At 45.4% G+C, this 18,494-nt stretch overlaps 2 protein-coding genes across 4 annotated transcripts in view; one reads left to right on the plus strand and one right to left on the minus strand.

Moving 5' to 3' along the window:
* Positions 1-8,506: 8,506 nt before the first annotated feature.
* LOC114242783 (putative serine protease K12H4.7) lies at positions 8,507-10,294 on the plus strand. Its single transcript, XM_028174046.2, has one exon. The coding sequence runs from the start codon at positions 8,831-8,833 to the stop codon at positions 10,292-10,294; it is 1,464 nt and encodes a 487-aa protein (XP_028029847.2). The 5' UTR covers positions 8,507-8,830.
* Positions 10,295-10,990: 696 nt separating this feature from the next.
* exp (expansion) overlaps positions 10,991-18,494 on the minus strand; it is a 150,678-nt gene continuing 143,174 nt past the window's right edge. For 2 of the 3 annotated variants that reach the window (XM_028174117.2, XM_028174115.2), the window contains exons 8-10: positions 17,200-17,287; positions 13,152-13,373; positions 10,991-12,708 (exon numbers count right to left, since the gene is read on the minus strand). In XM_028174117.2, coding sequence (XP_028029918.1) covers positions 12,593-12,708; positions 13,152-13,373; positions 17,200-17,287 — 426 coding nt within the window. In that variant the 3' untranslated portion in view covers positions 10,991-12,592. Of the gene's footprint in view, positions 12,709-12,985; positions 13,374-17,199; positions 17,288-18,494 lie in introns of all 3 variants that reach the window. The other variant, XR_016323170.1, reaches the window with a different exon arrangement.

The raw sequence follows: 18,494 nt of genomic DNA on the forward strand, positions 1-18,494 counted from the left end.
CAACGAGTAACTAACTCGTCATGGACAAGTCTGAAGTTGCACTAATGAAAATTTGTGTATTCTATTGCTATAGCAAAAAATCTGATTAGAGTATCATTGGTGGGAGGACTTCTTGTAATCCGCACAGGTAGGTACCACCACGCAGCCTATTTTTGCCGTGAAGCAGTAATGCGTTTCGGTTTGAAGGGTTTTTTTTTTTTTTTTGGTCAGGAGGAAATCGCCGGACTTCCGCCCTCCCCTGGGGATGAAGGGCGGGGCATGTCGGAGTCGAACTGACTAAAACCTCCTGTCGCTCAACAACCCGCGTCCGAACCTCGCATGAGACAGAACACATGAAAAGGCAAAGGGGGGAAAGTGAAGCGTTTAGTGCGGAGCACATCTCTCCCATCACCCTCCCCCTCGGGACGCCGGACTGGCGGTCGTCGGCGCCACGACCACCAGCCCTCTCGGTCGGCAGGCTATCCGGAGCCCGCCTAGATGGCGCCGGTTAGAATGGGTTATCCTACGGAATACCCCGCTGGGTCAGAACCAGCGTGGGTCGAGGATAGCCGGCCTTCCATCACCCGGATGCTCTTGCGTAAAACGCGTGCAGAGCAGCTTGCACGTCGTCTTCTTAGGCCCCCTTCGCCGGTCCCCAGACCGACATGTGAAGGGGACCCGAAACCCTTAGAGGGCCAGGGCTTGGGCGAGATCCGCCTCCCTGGCCCCCGCCCGACGGCGGCGGGCTTGCGCGTCTCTCACGCGCCCCGCCGCCTCCTTCTGCGAGATAGTGCACTCGCAGAAGTCGAGCATCGCCTTCCACGACTCGTCGTCGCCGAGCATCGATGCCACAACACTCGGCAACGACAAGTCGTTTCCTATTTTTGCGACGAGGACACGGCGCCACCCCTCCCATGCGGGGCAGGCGACGAGCGTATGCTCTGCCGTGTCCAAGTCGCAACCACAATGGTGGCACTCTGCCGTCGGCTCGGCTGTGATCCGGTGCAGGAACTCACCGAAGCAACCATGCCCAGTGAGCACCTGCGTGAGCCGGAAAGTGAGGCGTCCTCTGTCACGATTCACCCAATCCACAAGGACCGGGCGAATCGCCTCGACGGTCCTACGACCAGCCGAAGGATCAGCCAGCCGTCTGGACCATGACTCCAGCACGGACCGCCGAGATTGGGCCCTCCGCGCTCTGACCACACTGGGGCTGGGACGCGCCACGTCCCGGGCACGAAGGTCAGCCCGCCACTGATAGTCAGCGGCGAGCGCCTCCGCTTCCAGACCCCAGGCGGCGTCCCAGCCAGTACACACGCCGCCTCAAAGGAGATGGTGCGATAACCACGGATGACCCTGACCGCGATGGTGCGTTGCGGCCGTTGCAGCAGCTTCGCCACCCCCGCGGTCAGGGACTGGCCCCACACAGGTGCCCCGTATAGGGCCATTGATCGCACCACCCCCGTATACAGACGGCGCGTCACCTGGTCAGGCCCCCCGACGTTGGGCAGAAGTCGGCTTAACGCGCCGGCCACCCCCAACAAACGAGGGACCAGGCTCTGAAAGTGAGCACGAAAGGTCCAACGACTGTCCAGAATGAGGCCGAGGTACTTCAACTGCACCCCGACCCCGATACGGACGCCTCCAACCACGATATGGGCATCGACAGGTGGCACTCTCCGGGGCCTGTGGAACCACATGGCCTCGGATTTACTGAGCGCCACGTCGAGGCCCAATCTCCTGATTTTGCCGACGACATGCGCCACCCCAGCGGTAGCAAGACGGGCAGACTCGGCAAAACTACCCCCCCGGGCCACGACCAACGTGTCGTCTGCGTAACAGATTACGCTCAGGCCCGGGAGGAGGGCACCTCTCAACACCCAGTCATACCCGATATTCCACAAAAGGGGGCCGAGCACCGACCCCTGTGGAACACCGCGCACGACCGGGAACCGGTGCAGGATCCCACCGTGTCCGGTGCACGTAACCAATCTGTCCTCCAAGTAGGAACCCACCAGCCGGCGAAGGTAGGGAGGCACTCCATGTCGTTCAAGCGCCCCCCTTATCACGGACCAGGGCAGGGTGTTAAACGCATTGGCGATGTCGAGCGACACCGCCAAAGCCACCCCACCCCTGGAGACGGCCTCCTCCGAGAGGGCCCGCACGCGAAGGATCGCGTCTACCGTTGAGCGGCCCTCTCGGAAGCCATACTGCTCCGCCGACAGATCGGGACCCACCCCGACCAGATGCTGGATGATGCGGGCCGCCAGAATGCGTTCCAGCAGCTTGCCCACCTCATCCAGCAACACGATGGGACGGTACCCGGCGGCAGTATCCGCCGGGCGCCCTTCCTTTCTCAACAGCACGAGTCTGCCCGTCCTCCACGATGAAGGAAACCGTCCCGACTCGAGGCAGGAGTTGTAAAGCCTCAAGAGTCGGTCCCCTAGGGCACCAAGAGCCAAGGCCCAAACCTGGCCATGGACGCCGTCCGGGCCGGGTGCAGTGTCCTTCGCACACATTTTGCGCACGGCCACACGGAGCTCCGCCCCCGTTATACGGGGCACCTCAGCAGGGACTTCGCCGTCGTATTCCGGCGGCGCGTCCATAGCGGGAGCGACAAATCCCTCCCGCTCCTGCGGGAACAGCGCCGAGACGATGTCCCGCAGCTGCTGAGGCTGGAGACGCTCCGTGATCGGGGGGCCCCATGAGCGCATTTTATTGCGCACTATATGATAGGGCCGCCCCCACGGATCCTCATCCAGCGTCTCCAAGATACCCTCCATGTGTTGGTTCTTGGCTCTTCTGATGGCCAGCTGCAATGCCCTCTGCGCGAAATGCGCCGTGCAGCCGGGCCTCTGCCGCCGCAAATGCAACCGGATCGTTGCGCCGCGGCAGGCGGCGGCGGCGATGCCTGGCGCACTCGCGACTCGCCCGAACGCACTCCACGCGGAGTTGCGCAATTTCGGGCGACCACCAGTACGCCTGGCGATTAGGAAGTCGAGGGCCGATCCGGGGCATCGACGCATCACAGATGCGACGCATCGTGTCCCGGAACCATCCTGCCTCTCCCTCGACCTCGACCGGGTGTGGACGCATGGGCGTCCACGCCGCCACCGTAGAGGCTTCCATCAGGAGCTCCTTATTCAGGCGCTTCAGTGCCCACTTGGGGAATGACCCGGACGCACCACGGGGGTAGTCCCCGTGGACGTCCGCGACTGCGGAACAGGCGGAGAGATCAAACCGAATATATCGGTGATCTGACAGCGTCTCCGCCCCCTCCAAAACTCTCCAGTCGCGGATACGGGGATACGGCGTGCGATGGCCGGGCTTGCGAACGTAACGTCCACAATAGACTCGCCCTGCCACCGCACGCACGTCGCAACCGAACCTCTATTTAACAAACAGAGGCCGGCCGCGTGCGCCCACCTCTCCAGTAGCCTACCACGAGCGTCCGAGCGGGGGGAGCCCCATGCGACAGACTTCGCATTGAGGTCCCCCGCGAGAATCACTGGACGAGGAGCGAGGCGGCGAGCAATCGCCCCGATCCCGCCCAGGAAATGCCTGAACTCGACGGTAGGCCTGTTCGGAGAGAAGTACGCCCGATCACGACGGTCCCTTCCAGTTGCACCGCGACGAACCCTTGACCCCTGGTGACCATCGCCAGGGGGGGGATCGCCGCGTCTCTTCTTATGACTATGGCCGCCAGGCCGCCGTCGTCCCCAAACCAGCAATCATTTGCTGGGGGAACGAAGTACGGCTCGGCGACCACAGCCACATCTATGGACCACTCCGCCATGCTCTGAGACAGCATGTCCTGAGCTCTGGCGGAGTGGTTCAGGTTTCCTTGCAGGAAGCGATAGGTGTGGTCCATTACTGTTGGACCACATCCATCGCCCCCTCCCCTTCACCGCTGCTCCCGCCCACCGGCACCAGCGCCGCATCGGGGATTACAGCGTTGGCCAGTGCTCCTCTGGCCAACCTTCTCTTTTGTCGGCGCCTTGATTTTCGGCGCCGGTTGCGTGCGGTATTATCACCGGACGGGAAGCACGCCTTGCCTCCCGCCCGGTGGTTTGCCCTGCGCCCGGCCGCAGCGCACAGAGCGCAGTGCGGGGCGGCTGTGCAGGACGCCGCTTTATGGCCCGGTTGGCCGCAGTGGAAACACAGACCGCTACGGTCAACCGAGCTAGTGCACCTAGCGAGGCCGTGCCCGGTGCTAAAGCATCGGAGACATCGCCAGGCACGTGGTTCTTGGAGACGCACGTGGGCCGCTATCCAGCCCACGCGCAGTCTCCCCGGATCCCCCATCGATCTTCCTGGCGGAGGAGTGGCCAAGGAAGTGGCTGCCTCCACAGGGCAGCGCGCCCACGCTGACCTGGCTCCAGAGTACCCTGAGCGAAGTTCGCCTACGGTCACGCTCTCCAGGGCACATCCACCTTGGGCGGCTATTGCGGCAGCCACCTCCTCCTTGGTAGCACAGTCGTCCAGGCCGGTGATTCTAATCTCGGCCATCCTCACCGGCCTGTGCACGCGCACCTCATCCTCCGGCAGTGCCACGCGGAGCGTCGCCACTAGTTTGTCTGCGATGCCAGAACTATCGGCACCGGGACACTCCAGCAGCTTCGCTCCATTGGCTGTATGCCGGAAGCGGAGGCCCTCCTCCGCCCCGATTTCGTCCAAACTTACAGCCGCGCGCGCCCGGGCCATCACCTCATTATAGGTGAGGCCCTTTTCGGCGGCGGCCGGTAGCAACGTCACTACGACGGCAGCCGACCGCGTTGCGCGCGGCTTCTTCTTTTTGCCGTTCTGCTTCCTGGTTGCCAGTGTTCGACTCTCACGAGGAGCAACCACGGCCGCCAGCTCTGTGCTTCGGGCTGCCGCAGTTGGCGCTCGACCCCCTCTGGGAGCTGCCAGAGCCGCTGTCTGCTGCTTTGCTTTCTTGCCCCGCTTCACCACTTCCGTCCAGCCCTCATCCATGCTTGACGGGGGAGCAGGAAGGGGACGGGGTTGGGATTTCGGGGCAGGATTCTGGGCACCCGTACCCTTGTTATTCTGGTCCCGGCCTCTACGCCGGCCAACCTCGCGGATGGCGTGGGGGTAGAGGTCGGCCGGGCGGCCTGGCCCCGCGGGGCGGCTGCGGTTGTTGGCGCCGGGACGCAATCTCCGGAACCAATCAAAGAGCGGAGTATCTCCTCGAGGCCGGCAAAGTGCTTGCCGACCTCAACCGCCACCGCCCGCGAGATACAGGCCACCATTTCCTCTCTGCTTGGGAGGGAATAGTCCACCTCTTCTATCCCAGCAGCCGTGTTGTGTGGCCCGCGAGCCTGCAATTCCGCAGCACGCGAGGGTGAAAGAGGCGGCGGTAGCGCCGGCCACTCATCCACCATCCTCGCCAGTGGCGAACGGATGTCTTCAGCCCGCGCTAGCCCAGGGCTTAGCCTTCCTCTCCGTGCAGACACAGGGGCGGCCGATATCCGCGGAGGCGGCGCAGGCCTTAACTCAACTCTTCGTGGAGGGCGAGGGAGCGCGGGGGTAGGTGCTAGCGGGACAGGGACCACAGGATTGGGCTCTGGCATTTGCGCTGTCACACCCACCGCCGACCGCAAGTGCACGTCAGTATCCATCGCCCCCGCGGGGGGCCCAGAGCGTGCCAGCGGAGGCCTCGGCAGCAAGGGAGTCCCTCCCCGCAAGGCCGGGGTGTCTCCCGGGATGCGACTCTCGCTGGAGTCACAATGAGCGACGAGATCCTTGCTCTCCACTTCTCGGCTCTCTACCAAGTCATAAAGCTTGGACATGGTGGGGATCAGCCTCGTTTTCACCATAGCTGCTGCCTCCCGGAGCCGTTTCCGGTAACTGCTGCCTGGCTAGGCGCCCTTGGCAGCCACAGTCGACAGCAACTTACCCAAATTGACCAATGCAAGGTCGAGGTCCCGGAACGTCTCGTCCCCGCTAGCCAGGGACGCGGCCGACGTCGACATGGACTCCACGGACGTCGCCGGTGACACAGCGTCCCTCCTCCTCACTGGTGCACTGAGGAGCGGGCATCGCGTCTTCCGACGTAGCAGGCACCGAAACTACCGGAGTCACCTCCTCGATGGCCATCGTTTTTTCCGGTACCTCAGTGCCGGAGGATGACGCACCGCCGTCATCGGAAGTTGGTAATGCCGTCTTTCTTCTCCCCATCTTTTTCCCCGCCGATGGTCTGGTGGGATTGATTGCACCCGAGTCGCTGGCGAGCGCAGAGCGCATCGAGCCGGCGATCGGGGAGCGCCTCGGTTCGACGGGAATTCCGCTGCCCGTCGCACAGCCCCCTTCTTCCTGACAATTGTTGCCCCCCCCCAGAGTACGTGGGGCAGCGTGATTCCACTGAGGTGGAAGCACGGAGGGATTCTCCGCCCGACTCGCGGGCGGTACCCTCCTGGGGTACAAACTTTTCACAATTTGCCATCATAATATATTGCCTTTTTATTAACCAGGGGTTTGGTCCCCTGGGATCTAAGACACCCTCGGGACTGGAAACCCTCCAGCCATACATCCCATCGCCGGGTGTCGAGCTTGGGATTAGGGCATTTTTGAAGAGGCTTGCATCCTCGCGGCTTCGACCAGTAAAGGCAGAAGCCCCCGTTCCCCATGACTGGGGTTTACGGTTTGACCGACGGTGGCCGAAGCCTGTCCATCGCCCATAACGCGGTGCGGAGCCACGCCGGCGAACCGGTACCTCCCATATCTGGAAGGCTTTCCCCTGTAGCCAAAGCCGGGGACATGGCAACCCGCAGCCGGAAGACACAAAAGTGCCACTGGCTCACCAGGCTCCCGAGAGCCAACCCCTCATCCCCAGAATGGAACTCTTTGTCAGTGCAAAGGGCGTGGGGAGAAGGTCCCTCGCTCTCTCTCATGGCATCCCCCGCAGAACGCGGAGGCGGCCGAAGAGAGCTGGGCGCAGTTCTCTTGGTCGCGGCGTCCCACACAGATTCCTCTGCACGTGATTTTAGGGACGCACGCTTAAGCCCCACCGCCACGACAAGGCGGAACTACATTCGGTGGGGCGGTTTGAAGGGTAGCCGTTGTAACTGTGCTGAGATCTTAGAATTTATATATCAAGGTGGGTGACGGTATTTACGTTGTAGATGTCTATGGGCTCCGGTAACCACTTAACATCAGGTGGGCCGTGAGCTCGTTCACTCACGTAAGCAATAAAAAAATAAAGTAGCCGTCTATTAAGAGTGCTGTGCAATATAACCGCATACCGCAGTGAAAGTATCAATACAGCCAATGTATATTACGATTTACGCACATAAATTTTCACTGAACGACTTATCTTTATAAAGGAATCTAATCTATCACAACATTTTGAGAATTTGTCTTCATGGGGTTCATGTTATCTGAATAGTACCATTTGTTAATACACGGCCGGCAATTTCGTTTACCTTTCAGCGTTCATGCTACAATTGCTATCTTAGTTAAAACTCTGTATTGCAAAGCGCATTGAACCACCAAGCGTTAACTGATTACCGTAAACCATCGATTTAACGATGCGAATGCCGCCACCCACTGTATATTACCTTAATATATATAAATCACGTGTCATGTTGTTTGTCCGCGACGGACTGGTTTTTTACTGGTAGTAGGACCTCTTGTGAGTCCGCGCGGGTGGGTACCACCACCCTGCCTATTTCTGCCGTGAAGCAGTAATGCGTTTCGGTTTGAAGGGTGGGGCAGCCGTTGTAACTGTACTTGAGACCTTAGAACTTGTATCTCAAGGTGGGTGGCGCATTTACGTTGTGGATGTCTATGGGCTCCAGTAACCACTTAACACCAGGTGGGCTGTGAGCAATAAAAAAAAGGACACCTAAATTATTGAACCGATTTTAACTTCTTTTTTTAAATATGTTTTGTTCCAATTTAAGCCATAGGATGGTTTTTAATTCGATTAATGGGCGCAATATTTATTAATTGTGGCGCTGTGTTAAAAATACCAACGTTTCACATAAGCTACAATTTAATGACGTAAACAGTACGTGTTGCTGAGGCTTTTTTTTCGCATGAGACAGAACTCATGACAAGGCAAAGGGGGGAAAGTGAAGCGTTTAGTGCGGAGCACATCTCTCCCATAAAGTATAAATGAAATTTATTTCGTAGTAAACGCAATACAGTGAAATCCAATTGTTCTTACTTTGTTAATTTCTGGTATTAGCATGGCTGGCCGCCCACGTGTTATTTAGAAACAAAAGCCTTAGCCACAGCAACGTTTGGCCGGGTCTGCTCGTAATACTATATGTTATGAAGGCCAAATTTTCCTTTTGAACCTGTTATCTGGTAGCTATGGGCTTTTATATTAAGAGAAAATAACATTTAAATTTTAATTACAATAGGTGAAAAGCACCTATTACAGTGTGCCTGTCAGCTATTTCCAGATGGGACGCCACAATCCTAAGTGTTTCTCTCTTTGTTGTATCACACTTTGACACAGTCATAATGTATTCCGGCTTCAACGGTAGCTGTTAATCTTATGAAACTGAGACTTCGACGTTGAGCGATAAGATAGGCACCGATATTCACAATGATGTTGGTACCTGAATAGCAGGTTTTAGCAATTAGGCGACCCGTAAAGCTATCCGCCTATCTATGTCAATAAAATATTATTCCTATTGTCCTATTTACAATTATTTAAATAAATGTCTTAAAATATAATTATGTAAATAGGCCCGCATGTAGTTACATGGAAACTAGCATGGAGAGACATACTATTCAAATCGTAGATACGTGCACTTAAATGGTATAAAATACACATATAAAATGTAGGTTTGCATTAGTGTGTTTAACATTATCAACAACTCGATAGCGAAGGATAAACATGTTCTTTATTGGGATTAACATAGTTCTCGCTTGTATTAGTGTTGGTTTTGGATTTGTATTGAACGGACTCGGAAATGGGTACAGACATTTGCTTCAAGATATAAATTCAACGCTGACGTCATTTGATACATCGTCTATCAAATTCAAATGGATAGAGCAGCCTTTAGATCATTTCGATAAAATAAATATAAATACTTGGAATATGAGGTATATGGAAAGATTAGATAAATGGAAGAAAGATGGCCCTATATACCTGTTTATGTACGGTGAGGGTGAAGCAAGTCAGGTATTTCTTCAAACTGGTATTTTGTATGAATTAGCCGAGGAAACAAACGGGGCTATGTTACTATCTGAACACCGATACTATGGAAAGAGCAAGCCTTTTGAAGAACTCACAACTGAAAATCTAAAGTTCCTAAGTTCAAGGCAAGCCCTCGCGGATACTGCTAGATTGTTGGAGTCAGTCAAATCGGAACCTCAATATGAAAATTCGAAAATTGTTGTTGTTGGAGGATCATACGCAGGTAATTTGGCTGCTTGGATGAGACTACTGTATCCCAATTTAATTAATGCTGCTATAGCTAGTAGCGCTCCGGTATTAGCAAAGAAAGATTTCTACGAATATTTAGAACACGTCAGCCATGATTTTGAACAACACGGTACTGAAGATTGTATGGAGAAAATTAATGAAATTTTTACTAGATACGAGAAACGATTTCGAACAGTAGATGGCATTAAACAACTTAAAAAGGAGGAGTACATCTGTGAAGACACCGATATGACGAAAGTCGAAAATCAGGAATTATTCTTTTTGGATAAAAGCTCTGCATTTATGTACATTGCACAATACGGGAACCCAGATGTCATCAAGACGTATTGCGAAGATATTAAAAATACCTCTCTTGTATTTTCTTCTAAAGAAGAGGAAAACGTTTTTTACCACACTAAAAATAACTGTTACGATTATGAATTTGAAGAAATGATTCAAAACACGAAAGAAATAGACTGGCTCGTTTCGTGGACATATCAAACTTGTACTGAATTCAGTTACTTTCCGAGCACATCATCAAACAAACATCCTTTTACTGATAATATAAGTATGGATCTGTTTTATAAAATGTGTACTAAAACTTTTGATCCGGAGTTTGACGAAAAGAGAATAGAGGCTGGGGTTAAGGAAACCAATATGATGTATGGTGGATTAACTCCTAATGTAACAAAGGTGGTATTTGTTAACGGTGAGCTAGACCCATATCATAGATTAAGTATTCTAGAAGATTTATCTTATGAAGCTCCGGCAAAAGTTATTCCACGTGCATCCCATTGCAGAGATTTATTTTCAAACAGATCTGGCGATCCTGAAGAACTTATCGAAGCCAGGTATTATATAAAATATTTGATAAAAAAATGGATAGGCCTTGGTGACTATAACAAACCAAATGAAATAAAGCACACAACCTAGGTACTAGAATGTTATAATATTATTATGTACTTGGTTAATAAAATTTAAATCAAAAGTTTCGTGAACTAATCTTTTTTTTGTCATCTACCATCTTATATTCTTTTAATTTTAAAATATTCACGTCAGATTATTTAAGATAATTGTAATTTATTTACAAAATACCAGTAGGAAAGGGAAACGCTCCCTGAACTGACTTTGAAGATAACTTTTATCTGAATAAAAGTGGAGACAATGTCTCTTCATCGGTACCTATTCCGCGTAAATTCCCGACAGATAACATTGTTATAAGGGCCGTAATAATGAGCCGTAGATTTTTTTCTCTTATTCCCTTTCTTCTGCTGGTTACCTATCTACCGCTTACGGTTAGTTAGGTTATGTAGAGAAGCAAATTGAAGTGCTTGTCATGTTCTTATTTTTTATATTATAATTTTGAGTGAAAAGATTCTGATTTTGTATTCTGATAATATTAACACGAATGACATTAGTAACTAAAAAGTAAGGTGGTATCCTTACAAAACTACAAAATGCACAAGATTACGTCAGCTTTTGGTTGAATCGATTTAGCAATGTACAGTGTAAGACAATAATGTAATGTACAAGTTTTCGATTAAAAAATGAAGCCATTACCGAAATATTACGACAGACGGAATGTAATTCCATTATAAAGTAATACTAAAATAAAATAAAACAATAATATTATACTAAAATAAATGTAACTTTATTCATATACATGTTTCTTAACAATAATGTTATTCGTGAACCAACACCCTAAAATACAAAATACAGTTGGATGTTGATCTTGTTTGTTGGATGTTTTTTTTCCAAATAATGGAAAATATTTAATATCAAACTTATGTTTTTTCTTATATTATAGTTACAAATTACATGTGATATAAACGTATATAGTAAAATCATTACAAAAATATATCTTGTCGATGCTTAAAATGCTTATGAAATGTCTCGTTTAAAAAAAAAAATAGCTATCAATGAATTATTTACGTATCTTTATATTTATCTATAATAATAAACAAGATACAATATGGTAACGTCAGTAGCACCTCGAAATCTTAATTTTGAATATTTTTCGTCACTAGAAACTAAGTTTCCGCTCTAGAAAAGCCACGGAAATCATCCGGCAATACCTCTTCAAGGAACTGCTCTTAATCATATTCGTCAATATTGATATTAAACTAAAACTGTATACAAATTTAAAACTAATTAAGGTAATTGTGACAATAATAAATTATTTAACACCGTCTTCAACTACATTGTAATTTATGAATTAAGAATTAATAATTGAGTATTGAAGGAGATATTAGGAATGAATACAATCTTAAAAATTTAAAACGAAAATTAGTTTATTTACAAAAGAACTTACTTAAAAGAAGATATATTAAAATGTTTTTGATTCTTACAAAATGGTATACACAAATATACACAAGCCAAAAAAATTATACTTAATATTTTAGTGGTTTCAAGTATATAATATATAAATATTGTATTCAATTGAACCAAATAATTTAAAAAAGAAATGCATAATACGTTTATTCGAGGAAAATGCAATTTAATTGTTACATTTGTTTTTTGCAAAGTATTTTCAATATAAATAATTGTATAATTAGTACAAAAACGATACAAATGTAAAAAAGCTAGGTTTTTATTAAAAATCTAAAAATTACATCTAAAATTATTCCCAACCCTGTATTGACTAGGATTGACACAACTTATGAAATTATTTATTAAAAAATGTGATGCTGTTTCACAAGAATTCGTTAAATAACTTGGCAGTGATAGTTAACTTAAGGTTTAAACTTAGTAAACTAGGTTAACATATTAAATACACATTGTAAGAGATGTATGTGCAAATTGAAAATAAAATCTCCTCATTGCAAAATTTCGTTTCAATTAAAATTTTTGTATACAGTAAAAACAAATTTCCAACGTTGAATTATTTATTCATTACAAAACGTACTACTTACAAGAGTGATTATTATTTACAATACGTATTACTTTTGAGATATTGCCACACCAATCACAAACGAGAACGTCGTTGAAAAACATATTAAAATTTAAGACTTCAGTCTTTAGTCATTGTCGAAATTATCTAAAAATTAAACCATAGTAATTTAAAATCGTTTTGTCGCGTGAAAAAACAATTTTAAATCGTCATGTTTCTAAGATTTTTTTCAGGTTGAAATCAACGTTTTGATTTTGGTATTTATAATATTTCGATGTGAAAATATCCCAACGTCATATGATCTAATGTGGTCAAGTCGTGTTGTCAAGTTGTCGGTCACTTTAATCCCAATCTCCAATGAACATGTGTCGTGCATGAGGCGCGGGAGGCGGAGGGAAGCCACGACCAGGCACCGGAAGCCGCCCGTACAACGCGTATGGATCGTAATGATCTCCGTCTGCAAGATTATTTAGGTTGTTATTTTATTGTTATGACGAAGACACTTTCTAATGGGCATGACGTCTATTAAAACCTAGCCGGAAATGTTTTCGTATAGTTTTCAAGAAGCGTATCTACTTTATGGTGACAGCTAAGTATAAGCCTTAGTGCGAAGAAGGAAACATGAGGAATTATAATGATTAACGTGAGTTGTGAGAACAAAGAGTGCAGAAGAGAAGCTTAGAGGCGGAGTGCTACAAAGCGAAGGCGTCCAAATAAGAGAAACGTTTAAATACCAAGAGTTGGAGCGAAGAGTCCGCGTCGAGGCGGTGGGATTAAAGTGCGGGGTTAGTCTGTACATGTACTAGCGGGGCTGCTGGATGATCAGCGGCCGCAGCCTGGGCTCCCTGTTCGGATAGAATTGGTACATGAGCTTCTCTTTCCGAGGGGGTCTGTACGCACCGATTCCGCTTTCGTAGGAGCGCGCGTGCCAGAGAGCAGCGGGGGGCATGTGCGGGTGCGGGGGGTAAGGGGCGCCGTGGGGGTGCGCCACGCTGAACCGCTTGCTCGGCACCGGCACCTCCTTCAGCGTGAGCCGCTCCGTCATCGTCGGGAGGACTTTAGCTCCGTTCGCCTTCACGAAGTTTGGCACACGGGCGCGTAGCCCGCAATAGTAGGGGTCGTCTGAAAATAAACAAATCAAACCAGTTATAGCAATATATAAGTTTATTATGTAAATAACTAATCGTTACGCTAAACGTTCTGGACATTTCTTTTTGCTACCCATTAACGGTGCTCTTAGGTACCACAAGCACCGGTCACCGTCCTCGTCGAACCCGTCGCTTGCGACGAAGGGCTCGACGAGCGAATTAACCCACTTCTCGGATAGTCGCGTTTCCGATCCCGTGGTAGATTCTATGAAGCACTGCTCTTGCTACGGCCAGTGTTAGCAACACTCCTGTTTGAGCCCCGTGAGCTCACATGTTAGGGCGAAGCTGAAATAGCCTCTCAATGCTATCAGCATAGGTAAAAAAAAAAACATTTCTTAGAAAATGTATATGAAAATAATAATAATAATAAAGAACCCGTCAAAGTAAATGAACATGTCAGTTCTGTTATATATCCGCATCCTACACGAGACTGGATCCGAATACAGTCGTTTCAAATATCAAGGATACGTTCAAATGCCAAAGCGATCAACATTGCAAAACGTCAGGGCATTGTCTAGGCGTAACCTTTGAGTTGGTTCTGGGCGAAGTCAAAAGCCTCGGAGGTGCGGGGAGAACGTGAAAAGTCGGTATTTATTGAACCCATAAATTGAATTGAAATTCCATTGATATTATTGAGTCTGCATCCAAAATACCTATTATAGGATCTCATTAATGCATTAGGTTTCACAGACTCAATACAGTTTCAAATTTGAGGTTAGGTGGTTTGTAAAAAAAAGGGTTTGTAAAAATGATTTATTACATTACCGTTGTTTTGTTTTTGTGTATTAGTTTTTACGTCACTAAAACGTCAAAGGCAACGATACGTGAAAACCTAGACCGTGAATAAAAAACGTCAAATCCAATCACTCATATTATTATGTGATAGAGCGTAAAAGGTAACCAAAATTCGAAGTGACAGGAGAGATCTCTGATCTAAATCATTTGATTGCTAAATACTTTTGGTATTTTTGATGTATTAATGTTTTTTTTTAAAAATTTTTGTATTGGTTTTTATCTTATTAATAAAACAGATAAAAGCTGAGCTGCGCGAATATATTGTGTGCAACACTAGCTAGCGTAATAAATAACACTGAATCTTACAATGGCACTATAAACATTACAATTAATTAACAAAAAGCTATAATATATAATAATATATTTAAAATTGATATGTATTCATTAAAATTACTTTTACGGTTTAATCTTTTGTCAATTTTTATTTTATAATTTCGGACGTTTCAAATATTTTACAGTTTTCGTGATCATTACCGTTCGACCAGAAAAGCCGTAAAAGATTAAGCCGCGATTAAGCCGTAAAATATATTGTTATTATTCCATTACGTCTACACTATGCGGAATCCGAAGTAGTAGTAATTACGTCATGAGCAATGTTGTCCAATATCTACAAATTATTTTTTTGTGATTCATCTCATTTTCTTAAGACACGCGTATTCAAAACTTTGCCATCTGTCCTACCGAATATTCAAACCTAAAGTCTATCTTAAAGACCGTCTAACATCGTTTTGCCTCATAAATCGTTGCAAGGCACGTGGACAACGATCCTATATAAATGATGTTGTGTCAAGTGTTTGATATAATGTTCACACTTGGTCCGTACCTTCGTATAAATTGTCTGTCCGGGCTATAAATTCGCGTTGTCAGCGAGTGTTTGGCCGATCCACGGACACTCGGAATGAACGCGATGCAACGACTCATTGTGAAGTGTAACGCATAAAGGTTAATCTCGTGATTTATGCCATAGATTCACATTATCTTAGAGCGTATATAAGAAAATATTTTTTATTAAAGAAACGTATTTAACGCGGTCTCTGTTAAATATTCTGACAATCTGGCAAAACAATTGTTAGAAACATTAGTATTTTTTCCTACCTATGCTGATAGCCTTGAGAGGCTATTTCAGCTTCACCCTTGCGTATAGGTAAGCTCTCGGGGCTCAAACCGGAAGTGTTGCTAACACTGGCCCTAGTCAGAGCAGTGCTTCGCAGAATCTACCACCGGATCGGAATCGCGACCCACTGAGAAGATCCGACGAGAAACTCAGTGGGCTGGGAAATATTAATAGTTAATAAATATTAGTACGAGTATGAGAAAACGAACAACAAAAATTGTTTCGTTCCGTGTAACCACTGAAGTGATCAAGAGATTTCTTGAAATACCGGTTATACATACAAATGTGACTTTGTCATGTCTCAAGGCGAGTGGCGAAAGTAAAGTTTAAATCTCTATGAGCTCTAGTAACCGATTAATACTAAATGGGTCATGATGGGCCAAAAGTTCGTTCTCTCACATACGCAATCAAAAGTAGCCTGAATAAATAGGTAAAGTTGTTTCTTTTGTAATTATAAAAATATTGTTATCTGGTGCTTTTGTGTCGGCATTTAATGATTCTATCTTTCAGCCCACAGAAGTCTACTGTTAGATATAAGCCTCCCCCAAGCCTCGCCAAAATGACCGGGCCTGCGCGACCTGCATCCAGCGAATTCTCGCGACCTTCAACTGATCGTCGGACTACCCAGGCTACTAAGCTACTTGGTACTAGGGAGGACTATCCACGGTACGTCTTCACGAGCTATTGATTATTTAATGATTAATTATTTAAAAATATCAATTAAGAAACCCCTCTATTCCAAAGTAATCTGCAAAGAGCATTGAGGTACACACACACACCTTGAGAAAAAAATCAGTAGCCGGTCTGACCTCTCACTAGCTAACGTACATTGTCTCACATTACTAGGTCAAAAAACAAAATAAACTCGAGTATTTGTAATTCAGTGGCCATTTGTCGAACGCTGAGGAGTTATGAGGCGCAGATTGTCCATATAAGGCGGGTGAAGCGAGCTACCATTCTTGAGGCGTATTTTAAACTTGACCATTTTAAATACTATAATAGCCCATTGAGCAAGACAGAACACGTGGTACCACTCCTGATGAGGTGAATTTATCTCCTACGACTAATTAACGAAAGGATTTCGGTATTTAGGGATTTCGTTCCTGCAAAATTGTAGGTTCCTTTTAAAATATTTTATTTATATCGTTTGTTTACTCGTGTAATTTCACGTAAACTTAGGAAATGATTGTCTTTGACAAATTTTCAATCCTCTCCTATCCAAATATTATTTGATAAATACCAATATGAACAGTTTTTTTTTTCTTAAAGGTCCTTCTTTTTTCGTTTCTACTTTTATGAATTACATAGATAATTATTTCGCAGCAACGTTTGAGTCGAGCGTCCAATCAAATTTAATTTTATTAATTATATAAAAATTAAATCCCATTTTTCTTTTAAAAAAAAAGTTGTTTAAGTCTAGCTTAGTTAACAGTAGATTATGTGAAGGGGGGTTTCACACAAATATGATATTACAAACAAAACCTAGGTATAGGGTAAAATATACATAGGGTAAAAAGGAAATTAATAAATTTTCTTCGATTCACTGTATGATTTTGGTCTCCAATAGAGCATACTACAGCTAAGCAAATAGTCTTCGGCTTTTAGTCGTCTCAAGCTACGACTTCTTTTTGCCAATAATATTCATAGCTTATTTCAATTAATTATTGTATTTTGTCTTACTCTGATAGATTAGTTTGTAAAGTCATTGCCTAGCCAAAATTAGATTGCAACGTGAATATATAGTGTTACACAGAAACCAATAATTATTTGATTCCTCTCAATCAACTAACATATGAATTAGAATTTAATTATTATATAAATCTATATACATATATAGTAATAGTTTGGGTTTTAGTGTCAGATTATTGTAATATTTTATTAGTATGCTTACCATATTTCTTTTCTTTGCCTTTGTCTGATTTTCCTCTCGGAAACTGCGCTGGACCGCGACCGTTAGCCTCGATGTCATCATAATCCGGCTGAAAATAAGTAATCAAGAATTTCATTATTATATAAAAATCTCACTAAAAGATTTTTACGAGGTACAACATCGTGTTTTGTAATTTTGATAAAGCAGTTTTTTGCATTAAATTAACAGTACTTTTAAATTGTATTGTCATTATCATAGGTATAATGTTAACATGAATAAATTTTCGTTATAGTAGGAAAATCTTTACATTTTATTTGTTACTTCTATCTTATTTTAATATATGTAATTAATAACAAGTTCGCTAAAATGTGTATTATGAACGTATTTCTTTTGCAAACGATACCTTTTTATCTGCGATACATTACGGTTCATTAAAGATGTGTTTGTTACATTTTCTCTTTTTTACTATTGATATTTTCTTTGTAAAGGCGGAAAATAAAAAAACGAACTGTTTCCAATTATTATTTTTAATAACCTTACGGCTTATCGAATCCTACTAACACAATGCACATTGACAACATAGATCAAAAGCAATTGACTATAGTCAAAGCCAGATCGAGAAAAAAAATTGTTTTTTTTTTGTATTATATAAGTATTAGAAATAAAAATTACGGACAGATATAATAAAACTTACATTAAATCTAGACAAGATTAATGCCGAATACGCGTGCTAAAGCACGAGCTTACACAGCTTAAATATTGTGTCATAGAATAAAATTGTCAGTGCATTAACATCTTACCGCCTTGTCAAGATAAGAAGATTGATGTTAAGGTATATTTTTATTTTACTGTAATAAAATAAATTGTTTTTGGTACGCATAGGTAGCAAAATTCTATCTAGTTCTGTCGCGAATATGTATTTCATTTAAATAATGGAAAAACCCATATATATAATACAATATCGACTTCAAGCTCATGTCTTAAGTTGAGTAGCGACTTTCACGGTCTGATATGTATGAGTAACCTTTAATAATGTCTGCAAATAAACATTTTATTAACAAAAGTAAATCACAAGTGCTATATTTAGCCGTTTCGCGGTCAGTAGGAGTTACTTTGTTTAAATAGTTTGATTCCCACAATGCAAATACTTCGTCTAATAATTAAATCATTGATAAATTACATAAAATCCAAATTTATGGTGTATTGTAGTCAGATTTATGAGCAATTGGAATACAATCTAGTTATTTTATCGGAGAATTTACCAACTGAACCACCCAAAATAGAATACGTCTTTTTTTAAAGCGTATCCGAGTCTT

The sequence above is a fragment of the Bombyx mandarina genome, chromosome 05 (genome assembly GCF_030267445.1).
Source record: "Bombyx mandarina strain Sakado chromosome 05, ASM3026744v2".
NCBI classification, from domain to species: Eukaryota; Metazoa; Arthropoda; class Insecta; order Lepidoptera; family Bombycidae; genus Bombyx; species Bombyx mandarina.